This window comes from Stegostoma tigrinum, chromosome 15 (assembly GCF_030684315.1).
Source record: "Stegostoma tigrinum isolate sSteTig4 chromosome 15, sSteTig4.hap1, whole genome shotgun sequence".
NCBI classification, from domain to species: domain Eukaryota; kingdom Metazoa; phylum Chordata; class Chondrichthyes; order Orectolobiformes; family Stegostomatidae; genus Stegostoma; species Stegostoma tigrinum.
In genome coordinates this window covers 19,826,175-19,850,495 of record NC_081368.1, presented here as the reverse complement: position 1 = coordinate 19,850,495, position 24,321 = coordinate 19,826,175, and the positions used below count along the sequence as shown (strand labels likewise).

General features: G+C 39.8%; 1 protein-coding gene across 4 annotated transcripts in view; it reads left to right on the top strand.

Moving 5' to 3' along the window:
* col4a6 (collagen, type IV, alpha 6) overlaps window positions 1–7,228 on the top strand; it is a 393,865-nt gene extending 386,637 nt beyond the window's left edge. For all 4 annotated transcript variants that reach the window (XM_059651363.1, XM_048544120.2, XM_059651362.1 and 1 more), the window contains one exon: window positions 868–7,228. In XM_059651363.1, the coding sequence (XP_059507346.1) occupies window positions 868–1,128 (261 nt within the window). In that variant the 3' untranslated portion in view covers window positions 1,129–7,228. The remainder of the gene's footprint in view (window positions 1–867) is intronic.
* The last annotated feature ends 17,093 nt before the right edge of the window (window positions 7,229–24,321 follow it).

Here is a 24,321-nt window from a genome sequence, read left to right as displayed (position 1 = left end):
TCTCGGTAGGGATTAATCCAGCATGCTTGCCTTCATTGGTCAGTGTGTTGAATATAGGAATTGAGCTGTCATGATGCGGCTATACATGATATTGGTGAGACCACTTTTGGAATACTGCATTAAGTTCTGGTCACCCTGCTGTAGGAAAGATATTGTTAAACTTGAAAGGGTTCTGAAAAAATTTACAAGGATGTTGCCGGGTTTGGAAGGTTTGAGCTATAGGGAGAGGCTGAGTAGGCTGGGGTTATTTTTTCCTGGAGCTTTGGAGGTTTATAAAACCATGAGGGGCATGGATATGGTGAATAGCTAAGGTCTCTTTTCCAGAGTGGAGGAAATAGACAGTGTTGGTTTAAGGTAAGAGAGGAAAGATTTAAAAGAGACCGAAGGGGCAACATTTTCAAGCCAAAGATGGTGCATGTATGGAAGAAGCTGCCAGACGATATGGTGGAGATGTGTACAATTACAACATTTAAAATGCATCTGGATGGCTACATGAACAGGAAGGATTTTGAGAGTTATGGCCCAAATGCTGGCAAATGGGACTAGTTCAGTTTAAGACAGCTGGTTGGTGCGGATGAGTTGGACTGGAGGGTCTGTTTCTGGCACTGGTTGCCCCTCAGATGCTTCAATCAAGTCATGGTGGATTAACACTTATAAAATTGCAGCAGTAGAGGGGAAGAGGGAGATAGGCAACTGGTGCAGCATCGATAGTCGAGCAGCTATGATTCCAGTCTGCCTTTCCATTCTGTGGGTGGTCAATAACACCAAGCCTCATCAGTGTGCTTTAGAGGTGGCGGTCATCACTCAAAGGATGCAGTCGCTTGAAATATCTCTGTTTTCACTCACTTGGACTCTTTCTGTTTACAGCACACAGCTGCTGGTGCTGAAGGTGGGGGCCAGTCTCTTGTGTCGCCAGGCTCCTGCCTGGAGGACTTCCGCTCCACCCCCTTCATCGAATGCAATGGCGCCCGCGGCACATGCCACTACTTTGCCAACAAGTACAGCTTCTGGCTGACCATCGTGGAGGAGGGCCAGCAGTTTGTGGAGTTGCCACCCTCGGAGACACTGAAAGCGGGTCAGCTGCGCACCCGGGTCAGTCGCTGTCAAGTCTGCATCAAGTATTTGTAGCAACTGGCTGGCTCAAAGCTGCCTGAGAGGCGTGACTGTTGTTCTGCTGACAGACACAGAGGTCTTTCTTATGAATCAACAGCCAGCTTTACAAACTTTGTATATTAGGAAGAGACAGTCTCAAAAACAGATTGTATTTTTAAATAAAAGGCATAACTTGATTCCTACAACTATGCAAAGCTCCCCTGCACCCCACTCGTGTACCCGTCTCCCTTTTTTTGATTAATCTGTTGAGCTTCCACTGAGCAAATAATAGACTGCCTAAAGTCGTTATTCACTGGGCCTGCTCAAACCTATTTAGGTGCAGTTTATTTTCAGTAGCTCCTGTAAGATTGATCAGGCTGATACTATGCCTGAGTGCAGTATGGGTGGAGTTCACCACACTGTAAAAAAGGTGCAGGATGTTCTGTGTTCATTCGTGTATAGTAAAGCTGGGGATGCCTCTTCAGCTTCTCATGTACTTCTGATGGGTTGTGCCACTCTGTATGCCACCCCCCACTTGCCACCTCTTCCACAGGCATTTTTAAAATTTGGGCATGGAGTTGAGTTCTTTTTTTAACACATCTCTGCCAGTTGTTTTTGTTCATATGCCTAACAGTTCAGTGCAAACTATGAATCCTCCTATAAATTATTCAAGGTATTATCACACATGGTACCCTTCCCCAAGTTGGCATCATGCTAAAGCATTTTCTTCTCTGCCATTACATTGCAACTTACCTCCATTGTAGCTTCCCTACTCTAAGCTGTGTCCCAAAAGGCTGGCGTTGGGATTGGGACAGAAGATGGTAAGCTTTAAGGCAAGGAAAACCATTTTACAAGTTTAGTCATGAAGAGCTGTAATAATGTTACTCAAGCACCAAAAACAATGACAAAGAAGACAAGGCATATTTCAAAAATATTTTTGTTTATTGAATTCCTTCTTGGAAAGTACAATGTTAATAAAAGAAAAAAATAAAACAACCTGTTTAATTGTCAAAAAGAATGAATTTGATCAATTTAGATTGGGAGTCGCATGCGTCTTTAATGATCGCATGTGATTCACGACGAGAAGTTGCAGACATGGAGACAGGGCATAGGAATGCTGAACAAAAGAGGTCTGACAGTACAGAAAGTGGGTTAATGTCAATGTTATCTACTGAACATAAACTGGCCTATGTTTCAAAGGCTTATATATATACTGTAAATACATTAGTTTGCTTGATCGTGGAACTTGATTTTAAAAGTTGTGCACTGATCCCCCTTCCCCATCCCAATTACAAAAAAAACTAAAATTTACTGTCCTGAAATAGGAATACTTTCTGTAATTCTCACAGAAAAAGTATTGTTTTAATTATTCATTGTGCAAGATATTTTTCCGCAATACCAACTTGTGTACGGGATTAGGTTTAAAGCTATCGCGTGCACTTCTTAGATCATGAGCCACATTTGAAAAGGGCTGGAGAAGGAATAGCAGGAAACAAAAAATATTGTGGAAGGTTCATGTTTACTTGTCACAAAGGTGCTCTTTTTGCAGTTCACGGCTACCTCAGAAAGTGAAATTGTTGCCTAACTTTCTCTGCTACCACAGAATAGGTTTGACATAGATGCAGTCACTGAAATCAATAAACGCATGTGTACCTGCACTGATATATCTAACTGGCTTTCATTCATGTTCGCACAATGGAGCTTCTATTTTTGCTTCTGCTGTTTATAAAACAAACTTCTCATTGTCAAGTGGAGAGGTCATAAGTAACAACTCTACCAAAGACTGTTAGTGGCAATTAATTAGCAGATTTATTACCTTTAACTGGCAGATGTAGCGAATTTTGTCAATTGCCATTAATTGTTAGCCCAGAATTCTTTGACACAGAATTAAGTCCATCTTCTCCTCTCTTTACTCACAGGTCTAATTGGTTTTGGCACAGACAGACCCACATTTGGTACACTTAACTGCTGTATTCACTGTTAATCATTACATAATAGAATCACATAAATCCCCAGGTACACTCACTAAATGTGTTGCACTGGTTCAAATTTCAATATTTAGCAATTGATACCAAAAAAAGAATAGAAACATGGTGAACTTGCGTTCTGTTATTGATTAGAGTATAACAGCCGGTCAATACAGAGGTGCCAACTGACAGGGAGGACTTTGTTTTCCTATTTGCTTAGAGAAGAGATTTGGCAATCTTAGATGAGAGCTTAGAAAGGATCTGGTGCTTAGTATATAGATCAAATCCAATAAAAAGGGGTCTGTCACACCATAACCTACAAATGCCAGAACTTTTGTTTCTTCAATCTAACACTGAGGAACTTTTGTTGAGTTGGTTGCATGTAACATCAGCTTGAGCCATTTTTGTCACAATGCAAACTGCAGTGATTTATTGTCAGTCCTTCGCATTGCAGTGCAGGGTTGAATGGCTCCTGAACTTCATATGCTATCAACTTAATGAACCACTGATCACTTCACTATTTACAAACCAAAAAAGCTTTGGGTCCCCAGACATTTTACTGAGTGCAGAAACTGGCTTCACTGAAGTAGTTTTTAGTACTACAGTTTTGTCTTTAATCAAGAATAAGTGATAAAGAAATGTCAGCGATAGAAAAGACAATTAGGCTCAGGCTGAAGTTCAGCTGAAAAAGGACCTTTATGAAAAGCTCTGTTTTTGAATTGAGTAGCCATTCAAATGCACAGTATTGTAGGATGCAGAGTTGCGATATTTTGCCATTTTCAAAAGCCAACTGAGAACATAAGAGGTCTGGTAAGGATTTAAATCATGGCTTAAGTTCTGAGAGTAGAATTTCCAAATCCTCAAATGACTTAAGAGAAAATTGGAAAATTGTGTGCACTTCAAAACCAGACAGTGGCAAACTCTTATTGTGCCAAAGAAAAACAACATTTTTAAAACCCACAAGTGTTTGTATTCAAAATGGTGCTATTTTACATTGCTTCATTGCACTTAGAAAATTCAATCCATTTACTTATGGCAGAGCATCATGTGTTCAGTATGTAATCTCTTGAACATGCTTCTGGGTCCATGAAAACTTCAATCATCACCCCAATTTGGGAAGAATTGTACATTTCAGAATTTGGATGAATTGCTTTTAATTGTATTCTTGTCATTGTATCTGGATATGATTTATTTCTGATTTTAAAGAAAATAATTCCAAATTTCAACTCCTATTTTTGTTGTTGTTGCTTAATGCTTAGTCACAAAGAATTATTGCTGGCAGGTTTGTATTTTAAATGGCTTTTGGTACTATTGAAATTTAAAATTTAAATATTTATACTAAAAAAAACTCTGAAGCTGTAGAAATTTAATTAATAATTGTTTGAACAAATAACCGAATTTTAAGTGCTTGTAAGGCAACATTGCTTTCACGAGACCAGCGATGTTGCAGAGATATATAAACTGCCAAATGAATGTATACAATAAATTCATGTATTCTTGTCAAAAAAACTCTGTAAAATCTCCTCTGTCTGCTGACTGTAAGGTACTAGCCTAAAATATACTTGAGTTAGTCCCAACTGAGATCTTGGAGGATATGGGCAAAAAATGCAACATTTTCCTAAATTTGGCATTAATTGGCAGCTCTGCTCCAAGTGGAAAGGGAGAGATAAATCACTGGGTTTTGAAGTCCTTTCCTGCGACTGGCATGAAGGCATCTGGCTGGAACTGAATATGGAAAGCTCAACCAAGCTGGAAACACTTGAAACAAGAGGTTGTCAACTCTCCAGTCTGGAATGATTGTGTTCATGCAGTTTCTGGATTTTGAAATTTTCTGGATTATACGATACTGGAAGGTCTAGTCACCAAGTGTGAGATCAGAAAACAATGTAGATGGAAATATTTGCATAAACCAAAACAATGATTAAAACAATCATATTCCTTATTCAAACAACTTTCATGGTTTTACTCCCAAAGTATTGCACTAAAATGATGCCTATGACATTGAACAAATGCTCAAAACATTTTCAAATAATATATTTTTTCTGAAAAACAGATTTTTGGATTAGAGAGATTAGATTACCAATTTGGGGAAAGTATTTCTTAAATGAAAAACCAGTAGTGACTAGTAGATCAAATAGTTATTTTATGTGTTGTATGTTCCATACAATATCCCCCATCCGAATGAGCCAGAAAGTTAAGGAGTGAATTAGAAATGCCTCCATTACCGTACAACATAAACATACATTCGTACTAAATTGGCATCATCTGAGGTAACACACAAAGGAAGACTTTTCCCTTGTGCAGGTGGAAACAACAGTAATCTCCTTCTCCTTAGCAAAAGTCATGCTCTGAGGAAGAATAGGTTGGTCATAGCTCTTCAGGCTTTTGTTCTGTTCAGGTATTTTTTATGCATAGGTGCACAGAAGTACTGAATTTACCTTATACTCTCATTTCTTTTTATTATACTGAGCAAAATGGGGTCTAAAACTTGATGAAAAAATTTGACTAAACTATCTTTTATATGCTTTTTGGTAGTCTTTGTTTTGCCGATGCAAAAGTAGCTCATTACCTTACCTATTTGTCTCTGATTGGAAATGATTTGCTCAATGAGCTGCCTGCTCTATAGCTGAAAGAAATCTGAGCTGAAGGAAGATTGATGTTCTTCCCAGTTTTGGAAGTCTATGAGAAAATTCAACACTGACCAGGATTCCATTGGTGCTGTTCTAGTCAGGTCTAGAGTATGATTCTAAGGTAAAACAAGATATAAGTAATTTTGCTGGAGAGACAAGAGCAAACCTGATGAAAATACCCATTAAATAATTTTTTGATTGTTCAAATTTGCAAGAAATTCTGTATGATTCCTTTGGAAAAACCAAAATCTCCCAAAAATAATTGCTCAACATGCAAAGTTGTTATAAAGAATTGGAATCAGTAAGATTTGATAGTATAAAATAAAACAATTTTTCTCTCCCTTTTCTTTGTGCAGCTCTCAATTCCATTCAGTTAAAAATATGTTGGCCCTTTATCAGAAATCTACAGTTCTAATACAATCATGTAGTACCTCTTCACATAAACAACACTGGAACTAATTAGAACACACTGGAGAGATAACTGGCTAGGCTCAGATGTCATATTTGCAATGGCTTCCAGAGATTCTGCAGTGACAGACTTTCTTGTGTGCAAATTTGGTGATTGCCCTTTGTGATGATTTGGACGAAAGCCAGCATCTATGGATGTCGCTATATTTTTTCTCTTGGCGCTAATAGTCATCATCTTAACAGTACCTAGTCTCTATGCTGAAAGTACAACCTGCTCCCGTGACTCCTGTTTGAGTGCTTAATTTTCTGCCAGATCTCTTACATTTTCTTAAATGAATATTATTAATGGACTTTTTTTTGCAGCCACGTATTTATTAAGCAGATGATTGCCAAAATCTGTTCTTCCCATGTTGAACTTATTGGAGCCATAAATGGGGTATGTATTGTGAATGTCCTGGACCCTAATTCTTGGCTCTGGGTGGTGCTACAGTTGTACCAGGAGTGGGTGTGTGTCCATTTTAGTAACATTCCAATAAATCATTATACTTTCTTCTTATGCTTAGTACCATTTTGCTTTTCCCTTCACTTTTTAGCTCTCTGATTTTTCTTTCCCTGCACTCCTCACAGGAAATAGTCCGCCTTGTTTTTGCTGTACTCATGAAATGGCATAAATTGAGAAACAACCTCGGAAGTCCTTAAGTAGGGGATTTCAGTCAGAATGTTGCAGTGTGTAATTCAAGATCTCCTGGCATACGGGTGTAGCTTTTTAGAGTGCATTGTCTAACTGGAAACATACAACAGGCGTTCTAAAGCGCCAGCCTTTAAAAAGAAAAGCCAGATCTGAAAAAAAAGCTTGGTTCTTGTCTGCATCAGCCAATTTGCTTTTCTATTGATGTTGCCCTTCCACTGCACTCTTTCATTTTTGCACACCGAGTGTAGTTGCTAGGAGATTGAATCAAATAATGTGTTCGCCTCAGTAAATTTTGTGTTCTATGCAATCCTTTAAACAATCATCGTGTTTTAATTATTTAACAACTGTGTGGAGATAACTGAATAATTGATGGGCTGTATTAGGTTTGAAGGATTGAACCAGTGTACTAATTCTGAATAATAAACTTTTCATCAACTTTACATTTTGGTGGACTGTTTTGTTCATTTAATCATTGCACATAAATAATTTTAAGTGTGGGGCCAGGAGCTAAGGACGGAATATTTGGGTCACACTGTGTCCTTTTTACGGACGTTTAAAGGAAACTGAAAAAATCCAATATGGCAGAAAAGATGGGCAAGCTTATTCCAGGTTGGATATGTGCACATGGGCTCTTCCAGGGTATTGAATTCCTTTTGCACATGCAAAATGATGTCACAGGCTGAGGATCTCCTTGCAAAATTTGCTGCAATTGAATATGCCTTGTGCTGAAGTTATAGGTGATATCACCTCCAAACACCATCTTCTTGGTGGTGGAAGTTACACCGTTGAGAGATGCTGCAGAAGAAGTCTTCAAGGCCATACATACAGATGTAATGTGAATTGTGGAAGGAGTGAGTGTTTAGGCTTTGTATATGTGGTATTAATCACATAGAACACTTTTTATCTAGATAGCATCAAATATCATCAATGTCATTGCAACTACAGATAAGTCGTTGAAGTTCCATTTGTCTTGTGCTTTGTATGAGTTAGGAGGTGAACTATTCCTTACAGATTATACAACTTCCAAATAGCTCCAGTGCCTTAAGAGATTTCTACGTCTAGCCAGCTACATTTTTGGCCACTGATCCCAGCTAAGTCTTAATCTGGTAGCATCCATCTACCAAAGGAAGGAGCAGGAACTAGTTTGACACCTACATAGTGTTGGGAAAATATATTTATACTCAAAGACCATGGAGGACAGGAATAAGAAACTGTATGGAGGTTCTGGATTAATAAAGCGTTTACCAAGGTTTTGCAGTGACGTGAGATTTCTCTCATTATGCACCAATAATATGAGGTGAGGTGTAATGTGATTCATCTGATATTACTGAAAGGACAGTTAACTTTGGAAAGGAGACAGAGCTTTTAAGAGAGAAAGAAAAATAGGTTTATGGCTTTAATTGCTGCACAACTTAGTTTGATGACGTGGTCTATGTAATGAGTTATGCCTACTAACATTCTGGTGATGTTGGACTCTGTTTTTACAAAGACACCTCGGTGCGTCAGTAGAAGGGAAATACATCCAATGTGTGCAGTAAGCAAATCTGCCTTCTAAATAAAGTAAAAAGAAACTTTACAAGGACGAATTGCATGGATCTCATTAGCCTCATTAACCCTGAGGTTGAACTGTTATTTTTATAAAGATATAGAGACAGTCTAACTGACTTTCCATCTGAATTAAAGTCTATTCTGAATAATTTCCCTCAGTCTACGGCAGTCAGCATTCCATTGACATGAACAGAAAACTCAGGGAATTGAGAGACATCATCCTATTTTGATCTTTAGACCTATAGGGATGTTACACTGCTCTCCCCCCACCCGACTTTTTGCCTTTTAAAAAATACATCATCTCTGCAGAGCTGAGATAACACGGTGTGAAGCTGGATGAGCACAGCAGGCCTGAAATGTCAACTTTCCTGCTCCTCTGATGCTGCTCGGCCTGCTGTATTCATTGAGCTTCACACTGTGTTTTCTTAGATTCTCCAGCATCAGCAGTTCCTATTATCTCTGCGGAGCTGTATTAGTTTGTTTATCACATGCATGTTTTTAGACTCAGGGGATGTAGTTTAATTCTGGATTTTGACTTAGTCATTAATCAGCTTTTCCATTTATTTAAAGAATGAGTTTGCTTATAATAAATGAGTTATTCTTATATTTATTAGAGAAACCTGTTAGAAGTTTCTTTTATTTTGGATAACTTTAATAAAGGTAAGCAATTTGACTATTTTGGTGATTGAATCCTAGCTTTTTCATTTATAGAATGACTCAGAGTAGTGGGATTTTATTACAGCTCATTTTCCTGATCAAAGTGATGGCAGTAGGCTAATATAACATGCTCAATTCAGCATAAGCTTTTCCACAGAGTGGCCCTGACCAGGTGGAAATTTATTCTTTTACAAGAACCTTTCTAAAATTAGCACTGTAACTAGAACATGCATCTATACATATTCAATTAACACAGCATTTACGATGTTGATATTGATGATTATTGAGTTGGTGTTGAATGTCAAGGGAAGCTGTTTTGGCTTCATTGTTGAAAATGTTCATTGTCCTGCAGTAACATGATACAAGACGTGATAATGGGAACTGCAGATGCTGGAGAATCCAAGATAACAAAGTGTGGAGCTGAATGATACAAGACATATTGTTTTTTGTTGTAAATGTTTGTGGTTCTGAGGAAGGAACCTAAAACGTGAATCTTTCTCTCCTCGCTATGGGTCATGCCTAAATTGCTTAGCCTTTATTATTTCACTATCCCCCTTTTGTACCTTCATTCTTATATAGGTTGTAAAACAATTCCCAACAGTCCCTCAATGAAATCTTACTGGCCAAGAGGTTCTATTGCACATACCAGTTAGTAGCGACATGGTTTAGATCCCTTTTCATCTTATTATTTGTGATTGGGAAGACTGTACTAATAAATGAGCCTCACTACTCCACAAGTAAGAAATATGAACAAAGAACAAAGAAACCTACAGCACGGGAACAGGCCCTTCAGCCCTCCAAGCCGGCGCCGATCAAGATCCTCTGTCTAACCTGTCATCTATTTTCTAATGGCTTGTGTCCATTTGCTCCCTGCCCATCCATGTACCTGTCTAAATATATCTTAAAAGACGCTAACGTGTCTGCATCTACCACCTCTGCTGGCACCGTGTTCCAGGCACCCAACACCCTCTGAACTTTCCACGCGTATCTCCCCTAAACTTTCCTCCTCTCACTTTGAACTCATAGCCCCTAGTAATTGAGTCCTCCACTCTGGGGAAAAGCTTTTTGCTATCCAACCTGTCTATACCCCTCATGATTTTGTAGACCTCAATTAGGTCCCCCCTCAATCTCTGTCTTTCTAATGAAAATAATCCTAATCTACTCAACCTCTCTTCATAGATAGGACACACCATACCAGGCAACATCCTGGTGAACCTCCTCTGCACCGTCTCCAAAGCATCCGCATCCTTTTTGTAATGTGGCGACCAGAACTGTACACAGAATGGTTCAGAAACAACTCCGCTAAATTGAAATATGGGTAACTACATAGGGATAAGCTTAGACTTGGCTGTAATGGAGGGGAGAGGTGCAAAAGAGATAGTTGAGGAAGAATGATACACATTTGAGAAAATAGTTCATGACTCAGAGTAAATATCTATATTATATATATATACAAAATATAGAGAAGAATGTTAGGAATGTTAAACTGTATATAGCTGCCCAAGAATGTTAAGGATAATGTCACATAGAAAAAAAAATACAATGCAGCAAAGATTAATGGTAAACCAAAGGATTAGAGAAGTTGAAAAGCCAAAAGATGACTGGAAGAAAATAATAGAGAAGAAAATAAACTATGAGGAAAGCTAGCAAGTAATTTTAAAGCAGTCAGTAAGAGCTTCTTTAAAGGTACAAGGAAGAGAGAGGTCAAAGTGAATATAGGCATCTTAGAGAATGAAGGTGGGGAAGCAATAATGAGGAACTAGAAAATGGCAGAGGAGTTAGCTAGTGGTAGTAATCTTCTAAGACTATCTAGATTTTGTAGAAGTCCCGGAGTTTTGGAAAACTGTCACTGTAACAGCATTATATAAAAAGGGAGGTAGACAAAAACAAACAGATAGATACCTATAGACCAGTTAGCATAACATGTGTCATTGGGAAAATGTTCAAGTCTATTATGAAGAATGTTAAGCATTTAGAATAAGATGACATAATCAGAGTCAGCATGAACTCGAGAGAGAAATCATACCTCATGAATTTATTAGAATTCTCTGAGGAGATGTCAGACAGGATAAAAGGCAACCAGCAGTAATAATATATTTAGACTTTCAAAACCATATTTGATAAGGCACTCACACAAGGTTTTTAAATAAATTTAAAACCCATGGTTTATTCATAGTATATTAACAGATAATGTTTGGCTATCTAACTGGAGACAAGAGAGTTGTGAGAAAGGGAACATTATCATGATGGTGACCCATAAATAGTGGAGTGACACAGGTATCAGTGCTGGGGACATAATTCTTTATAATATCTACCAATCACTCAGGGAGGGAAATGAATGTACTATTGCTAAGTTTGCAGATGACACAGAAGTAGATGGGAAGGCTAGTAGTGAGGATGCTATCAAAAGTCCACACAGCAATAGAGACAAGTTAATTGAATGACCAAAGATTTGCCAGATGGAATATATTGTGGGAAAATGAGAGGTTATAGAGTTTGGCAGGAAAATAGAGGAGCTGAATATTATTTAAATGAAGAAAGTCATACAAAAGCTAGAAGCCAATTTCAGTGGGAATACAAATGGACTGTTGGCCTTTATTTCAAAGGGAATGCTGTATAAAAATAGGAACGTTTTGCTAAAAATATTCAAGTCACTGGTGTTGAGAAGTTGGGTGGATTTGGAGGCAGGATGTTAGAATTGGTCTTTGTAAAATATTGATGTTTGTAAAATGCTAGGGGGGAAAGCAATGCATGGTGCCTTTAAACGATGATGTCCTTTTTCTGTGCTTAGAGATTCAAAAAGGATGTCTGTGGGGAGCAGGTTGTGGGTTTATAGGTGCACAGAGATTACTTGAATCAAAACATTTGTATCAAAAGTCTATACAATTAGCAAGCCAAGCAGCAGTTTTGTTTTGTTACCAAGACAACAAGCTTTGAATTTCACCAATCAATTTGAACCAGGCACATAGAATACCAAAATCAAATTAAATAGAAATCTGATTGTTTTGACAGCATAGGACCAATATTAGTGTAGGAAATTGATATGCCATAAAGGGTATAAAAGAAAATGGCAGTTGGGCAATGACAGGAGAGCTAACTGCTAGAGATAACAGCTCACAGCTCTCAGAGGAAGCATCATCTATTCACAATGGTACCACGGCACTCCTAGCCAAAATTCCTGACCAGAAGAATTGATAAGAGAAAGCATTCCTGACAGATGAATCAACAAAAAAGATACAGAACATTCCAGAAGATGTAATCTGGCTGAAATTTTGATAGACTAAATTCTATTCTTTTATTATTTAAGCGTATTTATTTGAATAGCATATCATTAGACTCTTACATTATTCGGGAATAGTTAGGAGTTAGAAGGGATTTGTACGGTTTGTTAAAAGTTTAGTTAATTTGTTCACTGTTGGAATTAGATAAGTAAAGTGTAACTTGTTGGTTGTGAAATGAATAACAGGGATTTATTTGATTTAACCACTAGAAGTTGCTGAAAGGCAGGTTACACTCATTCTCACAGTCTGTTTCACAGACTATAGGGCGAGATGCTTCTCTTCGGGTGTTTCTGGGGCGCGGAGTTAACCTCCACTTACATTAGTCAGACCATGGCTAGAGTTCTCTGAATAGATTCGGTCCCCATAACTAAAGAAAGATATATTGGCATTGGCGTTAGTACAGAAAGAGTTTATTAGGTTGAATCTGGATATGGAGGGATTTTATGATGAAATTTTGAGTAAGATGGGCTTGCACTTATTGGAGGTTAGAAGAACGAGAGGAAATCTTATTGAAATATAGAATTCTTAGAGGAGTAATAGTGTAGAGGCTGAGAGCATAGTTCCAGTGAAAGGTCACTGAACCCAAAATGTTCAGTCTGTTTACATTCCACAGATTCAGCCAGACCTGCTGAGATTCTCCAGAAGTTTCTGTTTTTGTTTTAGATGCTGAAAGGTCATACCCCTTTAAGATAAAGGTATAAACCAATAGATTTTTCAAGTTGTAAAGTTCTCCTGGTATTTCAACTGCACAGTAGTATCTGACTTCTGCGCCAGTTTACAATTCAAAATGGAAAAAATATGCCTTCCTTTACAAACTGAAAACTTGTCGTCATTCAACTTACGACCTTGCACAATATCTTAAACTCAGCCAATAGTGCCGTTGGATGTAATTTGTGGTCTGCAAGAATGGGCAGTTGAAAAATTTGACCCTCAGCAAATCTCCAAATTCCCAGACAGCAAATTGCCTCTGACAATAATGTATTGCTTTTGCTGAAACCAACACTTCAGAGAAAGAAGGAATGGAATTGTCAGAGTAATGCATGATCATGTCAGAAAAATATGGCTACAACTTCTAAGAATGTAACTATCCATTTATGGGTCTTTGCAATGCCTTTACCCATATCTTGACTTGTTTTATTTGATTTGATTTATTTATTGTTACATCTGTTGCTACAAAATACAGTGAAAAGTGTGGTAAAGTGTCGCCACTGCCCTGCACCACCTTAAAACACAGAATAATAGACCGACCAGGAATATAAAAACAGAAAAATAAAGATATAATGTGCAATTCTACGTTCTTTCTTGTTAGGTGCTCTCATCTTAATCCTATGCCTTCTAGTTTTGGACTCCCCTTCCCTGGGAAAAGAAATCTTAGCTCCAGATCCCATCCATGCCCCTCATGACTTTATAAACCTCTAGAAGGTCACCCCTCAGCTTCCGTCACTCCAGAGAAGATAGCCCCAGCCTATTCAGGATCGTGTCAAATGTCTTCTTCACCACCCTGTCTACCTGTGACTCCACTTTCAAGGAACAATGTACCCGCAATCAAAGGTCTCTTTGTTTGACACTACCTGGGGCCCTAAAATTAATGTATAAGCCCTGCCCAGGTTTGCCTCACCAAAATGCAAAAACTCACATTTGTCTAAATTAAACTTCATCTGCTACTCCTCCACCCAATGGTCCATTTGATCAAGGTGCCGTTGTATTCTGAGGTAATCTTCTTCACTGTGTGTGAAGAACTGAACCAACAATTTTAGTGTCATCTGCAAACTTATTAACCATGCCTCCTATGTTCATATCCAAACAATTTATGTCAATGGTGAAAAGAGTGCGCCTAGCACTGACCCTTGTGGCACACTGCTGGTCATCAGCTTCCGGTCTGAAGAGCAATCCTTGACCACTATCCTCTGTCTCCTACCTTCACGCCAATTTTGTATCCAATTGGCTAATACCCCCTGGATTCCATGTGATCTAACCTTACTAACCAGTCAATCATGCCAAAACTTGTCAAATGCTTTGCTAAATTCCATACAGACAACATCCGCTGCTCTGCATTCATCAATCTTCTTTGCCACCTCTTCAAAAAACTCAATCAAGTTAGTGAGACACGATTTCCCACACACAAGGCCATGTTGGCTGTCCCTAATCAGTTCCTGCCTTTCCAAATGCATGTAAATCCTGTCCCTTAGAATCCCCTATCCATTACTGATGTAAGGCCCCCAGGCCTATAGTTCCCTGGCTTCTCTTTACAGCCTTTCTTAAATAATGGTACCCCATTAGCCAATCTCCCGTCTTTCGGCATTACACCTGTGGCTGCTGTTGATGCAAATATCTCAGCACGGGGACCATTGTCTTCCCTGGCTTCCTACAAAGTTCTGCGAAACAATTGATCAGGAACTAATGGATGTGTGGAGTCTTAGATACATTATAATCACTGAGCCACTGTCTTTCTTGTGATTTTATGAAAATGGTGCCAATTAATTTTCATACAAAGCACAGGGAATTCCTTTATAAGTGAACATCTTAAAAGAAGCTGTTGTGATTCTGAGTCACTTTGCACCCTGCCTCAAGAACAGCATAAGGAAAGAAAATTAATTCCACATAGTCTTTTTCATTCTTTATTCATTAACGGGATCAGAGCGTCGCTGGCTAGACAGCATTTATCGCGCATCCCTAATTGCCCTGAGGGCAGTTCAGAGTCAACCACACATTGCTGTGGGTCTGGAGAAGATGTATCCAGGGTGAGTAACAAGAGATTGCAGACTATAACTCATCTTGGCAATTAAAATGATTCACAAGACTTTCAAATTTGATTACATTATGCTTTTACATCCCAACCATACAAAATCCAGTCTTTTGTCTGCAACAATAAAAGAGAGCTTTGAATTTACATGGCATTGTATATACACACACTTCAAGAAGTCCCAATTTTACAACCAATGCGATATTTTTAAACTGTGATAACTGTTGTAATGGAAGCACAGTAGTCAAATTGTGGGATAATAGTGACAAAGAGAATTACCATGGTCATCTCTTTTAGGTGGTGATTATGGGTTAAACCATGGCATAATGGTATTATGCATTGTCATAATTTTGTTGTTCCATCCAGCAGAACATACCTACTTTATAGACACTTGCCCCTCCTGTGGCTTATGCGCTCTAATGTCCTTTTTGAATTTCCAAGATCTGTGTGTACTCTTGCGTACACACAAGTAACATATTCAGCATGTCTTATGTGTATATTATGTGCATATGTTGTACAATGATCACAGATGGTTTATGATATACAACCAAAACTATTTCATGCCATTATTGTTCATTTTGGACCAGATAATTTCGACTCCGTATTTCTCCTTTCTCTCCTGGTTGAGCCTGGGCTCAACTTAAGGATTATGGGAGTGTGTTTATTGACACAGATGCAGACAATATCAACAGTTAATGTTCTTACATTCTCTATGATCTCGTTTGCAATGGTTCAATGTTTATTTGCACAAGAGGTACCAAGTGTTTATGCTTTCTGCTACAAATAGAAAGTAATTAACCTCATCTCCACCTTAAAAAAGGAGACATCTTATTGTTAAACTGTTTCCTTGTAGCAGTCACCCTCACAAGGGGAAGCATTCACACCAGTAAGTCTCCTCAGGATCATATATGGTTCAATAAGATTACTTGATGAAAAAGGGGGTTTCAAGCTGGAGCAGTCCATCAAACTTAAGTTCAGACAAACTTTCTATCCAATTTTCACATTTGTTAACCTGGATATCATTTCATGCATATTCTATTCCCCATTCATCTAATGTGAATCACCACTGGGTTGGAGTTTTCAAGTTGAGGGGTAATATCCCCCAGATTTCTATTTTATAAAATGAGAGAGCATCTCATATTTGTGGGGAGATGCCAATAGTGTGGAGCCATACTTCCATTTGGACAGTTATTTCACAGATGGAGCAGATGGATGGAAGCAAACAACATCCCCTCTTCCACAGTGGTGAGCTGCTGTATCCTGATATTTAAAGATCCCAATAGCCCCGTTGACAGCTACTGTCAAACTGTCAGTACATAAGCTACAGTACAGCGGAGATTCACACGGATGATCTCTGGAATGGTAGGTTTAACGTATGATGAACGGCTAAGGATCCTGGGATTGTACTCATTAGAGTTTAGAAGGTTGAGGGGAGATCTAATAGAAACTTACAAGATAATGTATGGTTTAGAAGAGGTGGACGCTAGGAAGTTGTTTCCGTTAGGCAGGGAGACTAGGACCCGTGGGCACAGCCTTAAAATTAGAGGGGGTAAATTTAAAACTGAAATGAGATGACATTTCTTCAGCCAGAGAGTGGTGGGCTTGTGGAATTCATTGCCACGGAGTGCAGTGGAGGCCGGGACGGTGGATGCCTTCAAGGCAGAGATCAATAAATTCTTGATCTCAGAAGGAATCAAGGGTTACGGGGAGAGTGCAGGGAAGTGGAGTTGAAATGCCCATCAGCCATGATTTAAATGGCGAAGTGAACTTGATGGGCCGAATGGCCTTGCTTGCACTCCTACGTCTTATGGTCTTATGCTGGGTTGCTGGAATGGTAAGGTGTCAGATGGTAGGGGACTTAGGGTGTCGGGTACATAGCGTTTCAGCTGAGTAAGGGTATGGTACAAAGGGTTAGAATACCAGTTAAATAAAGGTAGGGTGCCAGGTAAAATGGTTCCAGGTGGATAGGTGCCAGGCAGGTAGGCAACCAGATAGGTAAGATGTTAACTGCGGTGGGTGTATCAGGAATAGGATGCTAGATGTGTACGGGTTAGGCTATCAGGTAAGAAGGATGACATCTGGGCAGGAGTGAGGAGGAGGTGGGTGGGGAGATTGCCAAGTTGGAAGGTATCAATTACGTAAAGTGCCAGGGTGAAAGGCGACAAGGGGTCCAGTTAACTGATGCTGCATTTAGGGCAGGCCTGGGCAGGTGGAATAAATCGGGTCTAGGTGGGTGAAAAGGAGTGTGTTAGGGTGGGTGGGTGTGAGCCCAGAGGTGTTGGGTCATGGTTTGGGGGTTTTAAAGCGTCCATGGGGAGTGCAGTGGTGGGCCATCAGGTAAGTATGCAGGTCTGTGGATTGGATACTCAGGAGTTGCAGAATTTTTTAATATTCTAACTTTTCCTGAGCATGGGCAGCACGGGGGCTCATTGGTTAACATTCTGCCTCACAACGCCAAGCACCTGGGTTTGATTCCATGTTCAGGTGACTGTCTGTGCAGAGTTTCCACATTCTCCTCATATCAGTGTGGGTTTCCTCTGGGTGCTCCGGTTTCCTCGCACAGTCCAAAGATGTGCAGGTTAGATGGATTGGCCAGGCTAAATTCCCGTAGTGTCTCGAGATGTGCAGGCTAGGTAGATTAGCCATGGAAAATGCAGGGTTACAGGGACAGGGTGGGGTTGGGGTAGGGGATGGTCATCCAGTGTTTTTAATCAACCTGTTCAAAAATGTGGTTATACACCTCTGGAGCGGATGGAACTTGACTGCAGGGTTTCTGCATCAGAGGTAGGGATACTACCACTGTGTCACATGACCCCTTGTTTCACATGAGCCTCCACAGTCTCTTACTAAACAAAATGACCAATTTAGTGCCAATTTATGAGAAATTTTGTGCAATAATAATTGAATGCAACTGCCAGATCTTTGTTCAATGGAACATGGTTGGATCACTGTATTTTCCAGAGAGGTGGGAAAAGACAGCATGGATTCATTGAAGCTCACATTCAATTTGAGAAGCCTTCCTACATTCTCTAGAGTCTCTCCAGGGCTAACCCGTGTGAATCTAGTCAGGTGAACACAGCCTCTCCACAAACAAGCTAAATTTTGCAGCCAGTGATTGATATTGTTTTGATTACTGCTAGTGATGACCAGACTACAACTTAAACTGTGTCTCGGCCAATTCATGCAAACGGCAGTTAATTGAGACATTCACTGAACAAAAGAGATGGATTAGGTAACAGCAGATTCTATCTCTATTATAAAAATTATACCCATACATCATCCCAATTTCATTGAAATGCTAAATAAAAACCAAAAGGACTGCAGATGCTGTAAATTAGAAACAAAAGCAGAAGTTACTGGAAAAGCTCAGCAGGTGTGGCTGCATCTGTAGAGGAGAAATCAGAGTTTCGGGTCCAGTGACCCTTCCTCAGCACCTTGAAATACTGATACCTACTGGAACACTATTTAATGAACACTAATAACTCTCAGAAACTTATCTGATCATTTTTCCTTTACATGTATGCATATGTCATTCAACAGTGGACAACATAGCAGCCACTCATAACCTAGACATTTCTTGTAAAGCTGTGTGCTGGTTGGACATTTTAAAGCATAACTCAATGCGAATATCTGTCCAATAACTGGCATCAGGGTAGTGTAACAAACAGATTCTGAAGATGATCTTGAAGAAGGGTCACTGAACCCGACATTAACTCTGCTTTCTCTCCATAGACGTTGCCAGGCCTGCTGAGTTTCTGATTTCCAGCATCCACGGTTCTTTGTTCTGGGTATTTGTTGAGGTTCCTTCTTTATTTCCTTCTTATTTTTCCAACTTTATCCATTTCAGGGTTGAGGATTTAATCCAACTCATTTATTCAAAAAATGCGATCCGTTCATCTAGTTTGGGTCAAGATGCTCTGACATGTCGATAAGGAAATATGAAACCACAAGCAGAGACTACTCACAAGCCTAGGATAAAAGGGTCGAGTTTACAGATAAATTTCAACTGAGTTTAGGTCTATTGTTACAATATCAGTTTGCTTTAAATTTCTTCTTACATCTTTGACGGCTTAATTTTAAGTTCTTCATCTCTTTTGGGGAATTAAGTGAATTAGAGAGGTAATTAATTAGTTCCAATTGTACATAAATGTTTGAAACGAATGGCCTGATAGGCACATTGGCTCTTATTATCTGTGATTCATGTGTTCTGCATCCCCTAAGAAGGTTGGCAGTACATCTTTGGCTGTTGGTGGCCAAAAGTGTGGGTAGAATGACAGAATTAAACTAAAATATCCAGGGACAGTTACTGTTTCTGACTCAGAAGTTTTTGGCTTCAAGTCCCACCACAGGACTTCAGCACAAATAATGAAAGCCGAGACTGTAGTGCAGTTTACAGAGAGTGCTACACTGCAGAAGGTGGGGTCTTTCAGATGAGAAGTTAAAGCAAGGTTTCATCTGTCCTTTCAAATACAGGTGAAAGAATCCATAACACTGTTACAAAGGCTAGTAGAGGATTTATCCCCAGAGGCCTGGCCAATAGTTATCCCCCAATTAACATCACAAAAATGGATTTTCGGTTCATTATTGCATTGTTGTCTGAGATTTTGTGGTACAAAACTACATTACAAACTTCACAAGTGCATCATTGGTGGCAAAGCATGAAAGATGTCAGAATTCCTTGGCACACGTTTAAAGCAAAAGCATTATCGTGCTTGGAAGAGCAAAAATGGAAATCTCCAGTTCGCCAACATGACTCAGAGGACACCAAGGGATAAATGAGGAGACCAGGCAACTCAATTGAATTTCTCTAAGCAGATGGCCATGATTGGTGATTGCATCTTCAGCAGCCATGGCCCTAAATTTAAGAATTCCCCCTTTCCCTTCTCTGCCTATCTAGTACCTTGCATCCTCAGCTTAAAATTTGCCTCTTTGACCAAGTTTTTCATTACATACCTTAACACTTCCTTATGTCGCGTGATATCAAATTTTATTGATGTTCCTGTGAATTGTACTGCAGCATTTTACCACCAATCAACACTCAGTCTGAAGATAGTGTTCTGTTTTGTTTAAAAAAGCACAAGGAGGCATCTGATCCTTGGAAAGGTTGGAAAGAGCAAACACAAGATTGATCCTGAGAACATTGAAAAATTCACAAGCTCAGGAATGTAATGAGCTGACCAGAAGTAGGTCTTTTCTTAAGCTAGTAGGTGATTTGGAAAAATGGAACACTATCTTAAGTTAAACTATGATTGAAGGAGAATGGAAGCAAGATGTAAATTGGTAAAGGCGAAGTTTTGGGATTCATGTCGAAAAATGTATTTGGATTATATCTTCCACATGGAGGCAAAATCTCTTGAATAATGAAATGTTACTTGGAATTGAACATTTCTAGGTGAAGATGAGTTATATGAGAAGAATAGCCTCTTTCACTTCCACTGTCATCAGTCGCTGTCTAAAAGCAAAGTTTGAGCAAATTTGAAACGTGTGGTGTTTGTGAGTGTTTCTTGATGAGTAGCTACCACTGTTAATCCAGATCTTTAGCATGTCATGCTGCAAGAGGACTCTGTAAGATGGAAAATTGCCACCTCATGAACATGGCTGTGAAAGTGATATTGTGTATTAGCCGTAAAACCTAACACAACAAAACGCACCAGTCAGAATATTATTTTAGCCTTCACTTAAAAAAAAGGCTACATTTGCAAAGATTGCATGCAATTATATATCCCTATTTTCAAAGTCAAAGTCCAACAACTTCTGGCTTTGTTCCATAGAAATACTGATTGGTGGGGCAGGTTGAGCAAGTACATGCCAGATAAATGACAGCAGATATATTCAGAACAGTGGTGGGAAAACTGTTTCTAATTCGAATGAAACTATGAACACCAAATTTCTTGTAAGAGGCAGAATAATAATTTTGCTTCACTTTAGATTAGATTAGATTCCCTACAGTGTGGAAACAGGGCTTTCGGCCCAACAAATCCACACTGCCCCTCGAAGCATCCCACCCAGACCCAGCCCCCTGTAACCCACACATCCATGAACACTATGGGCAATTTACTTCCATGGCCAATCCACCTAGCCCGCACATCTTTGGACTGTGGGAGGAAACCGGAGCACCCGGAGGAAACCCACACAGACACGGGGAGAATGTGCAAACTCTACACAGACAGTCACCCGAGGCGGGAATTGAACCTGGGTCCCTGGCACTGTGAGGCTGCAGTGTTAACCACTGAGCCACCATGCTGCCCTGAAAATTCAGGAAAATGCAGGTTAGAAAGGCACTAAAGGGAACATCCATCATTTCAATCTCGAAGGGAAAAAAAGTTAATATCCTCTGAAGCGAATACACAAGGTCCAAAGGCATTGTTTAATGAGGACGAGTGGAATTCCTGTAATAGCCTAATTATTCCTTCACCAAGATTGTTTGAACAAAGTATCTCTGTTTGGCTGGAAGTGTAATCATGTTGAAATATCCTTTCTGTTCTGCCATACTCATGTGATCTGTAGGCAAACTCACTTTAAGACCTCCTGTTGAACACATTACTGTGCTGTGTACTCTTAGCATGTTGTCACCAGTGAAGCTGAGGTGAGTGGTTGGAGCTCTGAAGCACAGCTATAGCCAGAGAGACACAGGGGTTTGCAAAGCTGTGCACTGCCACCATAAGAAACAACCCAAAAGTAAAGTTGAGATCCTATGATAGATTGATGCTCACTCCAACAAGAAAAATTGCCTGAGAGCCCAATGCTATGACAAGACTGAAGATCTGCAATGCCAGGTATTGGACATTAAGGTACACTCAAGAACCTTAGCAGAAACAAATTGGAAGCTCAGACTAATAACCCTAAATATTATAGAAGAGATTTACCAGTACAGTGACCGATGTACACACAAGCTGCTATATCAAATGATACACACACAAACTACACAAGGCGGAAAGTTTGACTACAGAGACAAAGATGAAACTTGATGCTGAAGTTACAAAAGGATTTCCTTGTCTGACACAGCTAAGGCAACGAAAGAAATAGGTGTCTTGGAACAGTGAAAGTCCGCAGAATCAGCTGAGAAGATTTTTAATCTGAGCCAGAGAACGATTTTTTGCAACCAGCAGAACATTAAAGAAAAAGCAGATACTTGGCATGCTTTCTATCAGAAGGCGCAAACACTTTAAAGACAAGTGCGCAATGCATGTAAATAAACACCTGGTGCGGCTAGTTGGAATAATAACAGTTGTTCAAGCATAAGAACCATCATTTATTTAATAGTAATAGTAATAGGCTTAATAAATTGAGCAAGTCAAGAACTTGTCGTCATTTATAGTTACATTGGCCATTAAAGGTTAGGCCAGAAATTAACATTAGGAGATCGGATTCTGGACCTTCCAATGGACTAACAGCAATACGTTCATAAATACATGGTGGTAGTGTTACGAAATTAAGAAAGAATAAAAAGAATGTAACATTTTCTTTTAAGGAATCTGTGAAAACATTTTCAATACAACACAAGATCTAGAAGGGTAATTTAGCCGTAAGGTCAAACAGATGTTTAACTAGTTTTGGAATAATGAAGGGAATGCTGGAAGTTAGGCAAAAGTCATCTCCAGATTGCCGGCAAGATTATTAGTACATTGTAATTGAAAACTGCCTTGCTGAAAACAATAGGATAAATCCATATTTTAAAACTGAATATTAGTAACCTGGAATGGGGATGGGGAATCTTTCCTCAGTTAAGAAATTGTATTCATTTATGAAAAACAGATTTAAGATTTTGCTGAACACAGATAATAGTTTACTCTGGTTAGGAATAAAAGTGGGAAAAGATTCAGAAGTAGTAGATGAATTCACTTGATTCTTTCCTTCAGTCTTAGGACAAGTCCAACCTGGCCAATTACAGCCCCATCAGTCTACTCTCAACCATCAGTAAAGTGAAGAAACGTGTCATCAACAGTGCTATCTAGCAGCACCTGTTCAGCAATAATCTGCCCAGTGATGCCCAGTTTGGGTTCTGCCAGGGCCACTCAGCTCCTGACCTTGATTCAAACATGGGCAAAAGAGCTGAATTCCAGAGTTGAGGTGACAGCCCTTGATATCAAGGCTGCATTCAAATGAGTGTGGCATTAAAGATCCCTAGCAAAACAGGAATCTATGGGTATCAGGGAGCAAATCTCCAATGGTTGGAGTCATACCTGACACATAGGAAGATGGTCGTGGTTGTTGGAGGTCAGTCATCTTAGCTCCAGGGCAGCTCTGCAGGAGTTCCTCAGGATAGTCTCCTGGGCCCAACCATTTTCAGCTGCCTCAGCAATGACCTTCCCTCCATCATAAGGTCAGAATTGGGGATGTGTGCCGATGATTGTACAGATTTCAGCACCATTCGGGACTTCTCAGACCTAAAGCAGTCCACATCCAAATGCAAAAAGATCTGGACAATATCCAGACTTGGGCTGATACGTGGCAAATATCATTTGGGCCACACAATTGCCAGACTCCAACCATCACCAATAAGAGACAATCTAACCACCACCCTTCAACAGTCAATGGTGTTACTATCACTGATCCCCCACTATCAACATCCTGGGGGTTATTATTGATGAGAAACTCACCTGGGTTCACCACATAAATTCAGTGGCTACAAGAGCAGGTCAGAGGCTAGGAATACTGTGGCGAGCAATTCACCTCCTGACTCCCCAGAGCCTGTCCAACATCTACAAGGCACAAATCAGGAGCATGATGGAATATTCCCCACTTTCCTCAACGAGTGCAGTCCCAACAACACTCAAGAAGCTTGACACCATCCAGGACAAAACAGCCCACTTGAGTGGCACCACATCCACATTCACTCCCTCCACCACCAACGCTCAGTTGTAGCAGTGTGTACTATCTATAAAGTGCACTGCAGAAATTCACCAAAGATCCTTAGATAGCACCTTCCAACCCCACAACCATTTCCAACTAGAAGGACAAGGGCAGCAGATACATGGGAACATCTTCAGCTTCAAGTTCACCTCCAAGCCACACATCACCCTGACTTGATCACTTATTACTGTTTGTTCACTGTTGCTGGGTCAACATCCTGGAATTCCCTCCCTAATGGCATTGTGGGTCAACCCACAGCAGGTGGTCTGCGGGGTTCAAGAAGGCAGCTCACCACCACCTTCTCAACAGCAACTAGGGATAGGCAAGAAGTGCTAGCCAGCCAGCGATGCCCACCCGCCCACAAAGTAAATAAGCATATTTTAAAAAGTATTGGCAAAAAGGATGTGGTGAAATCAACAAGTTCAACTCTAATACTGGCCCCATTATGTGA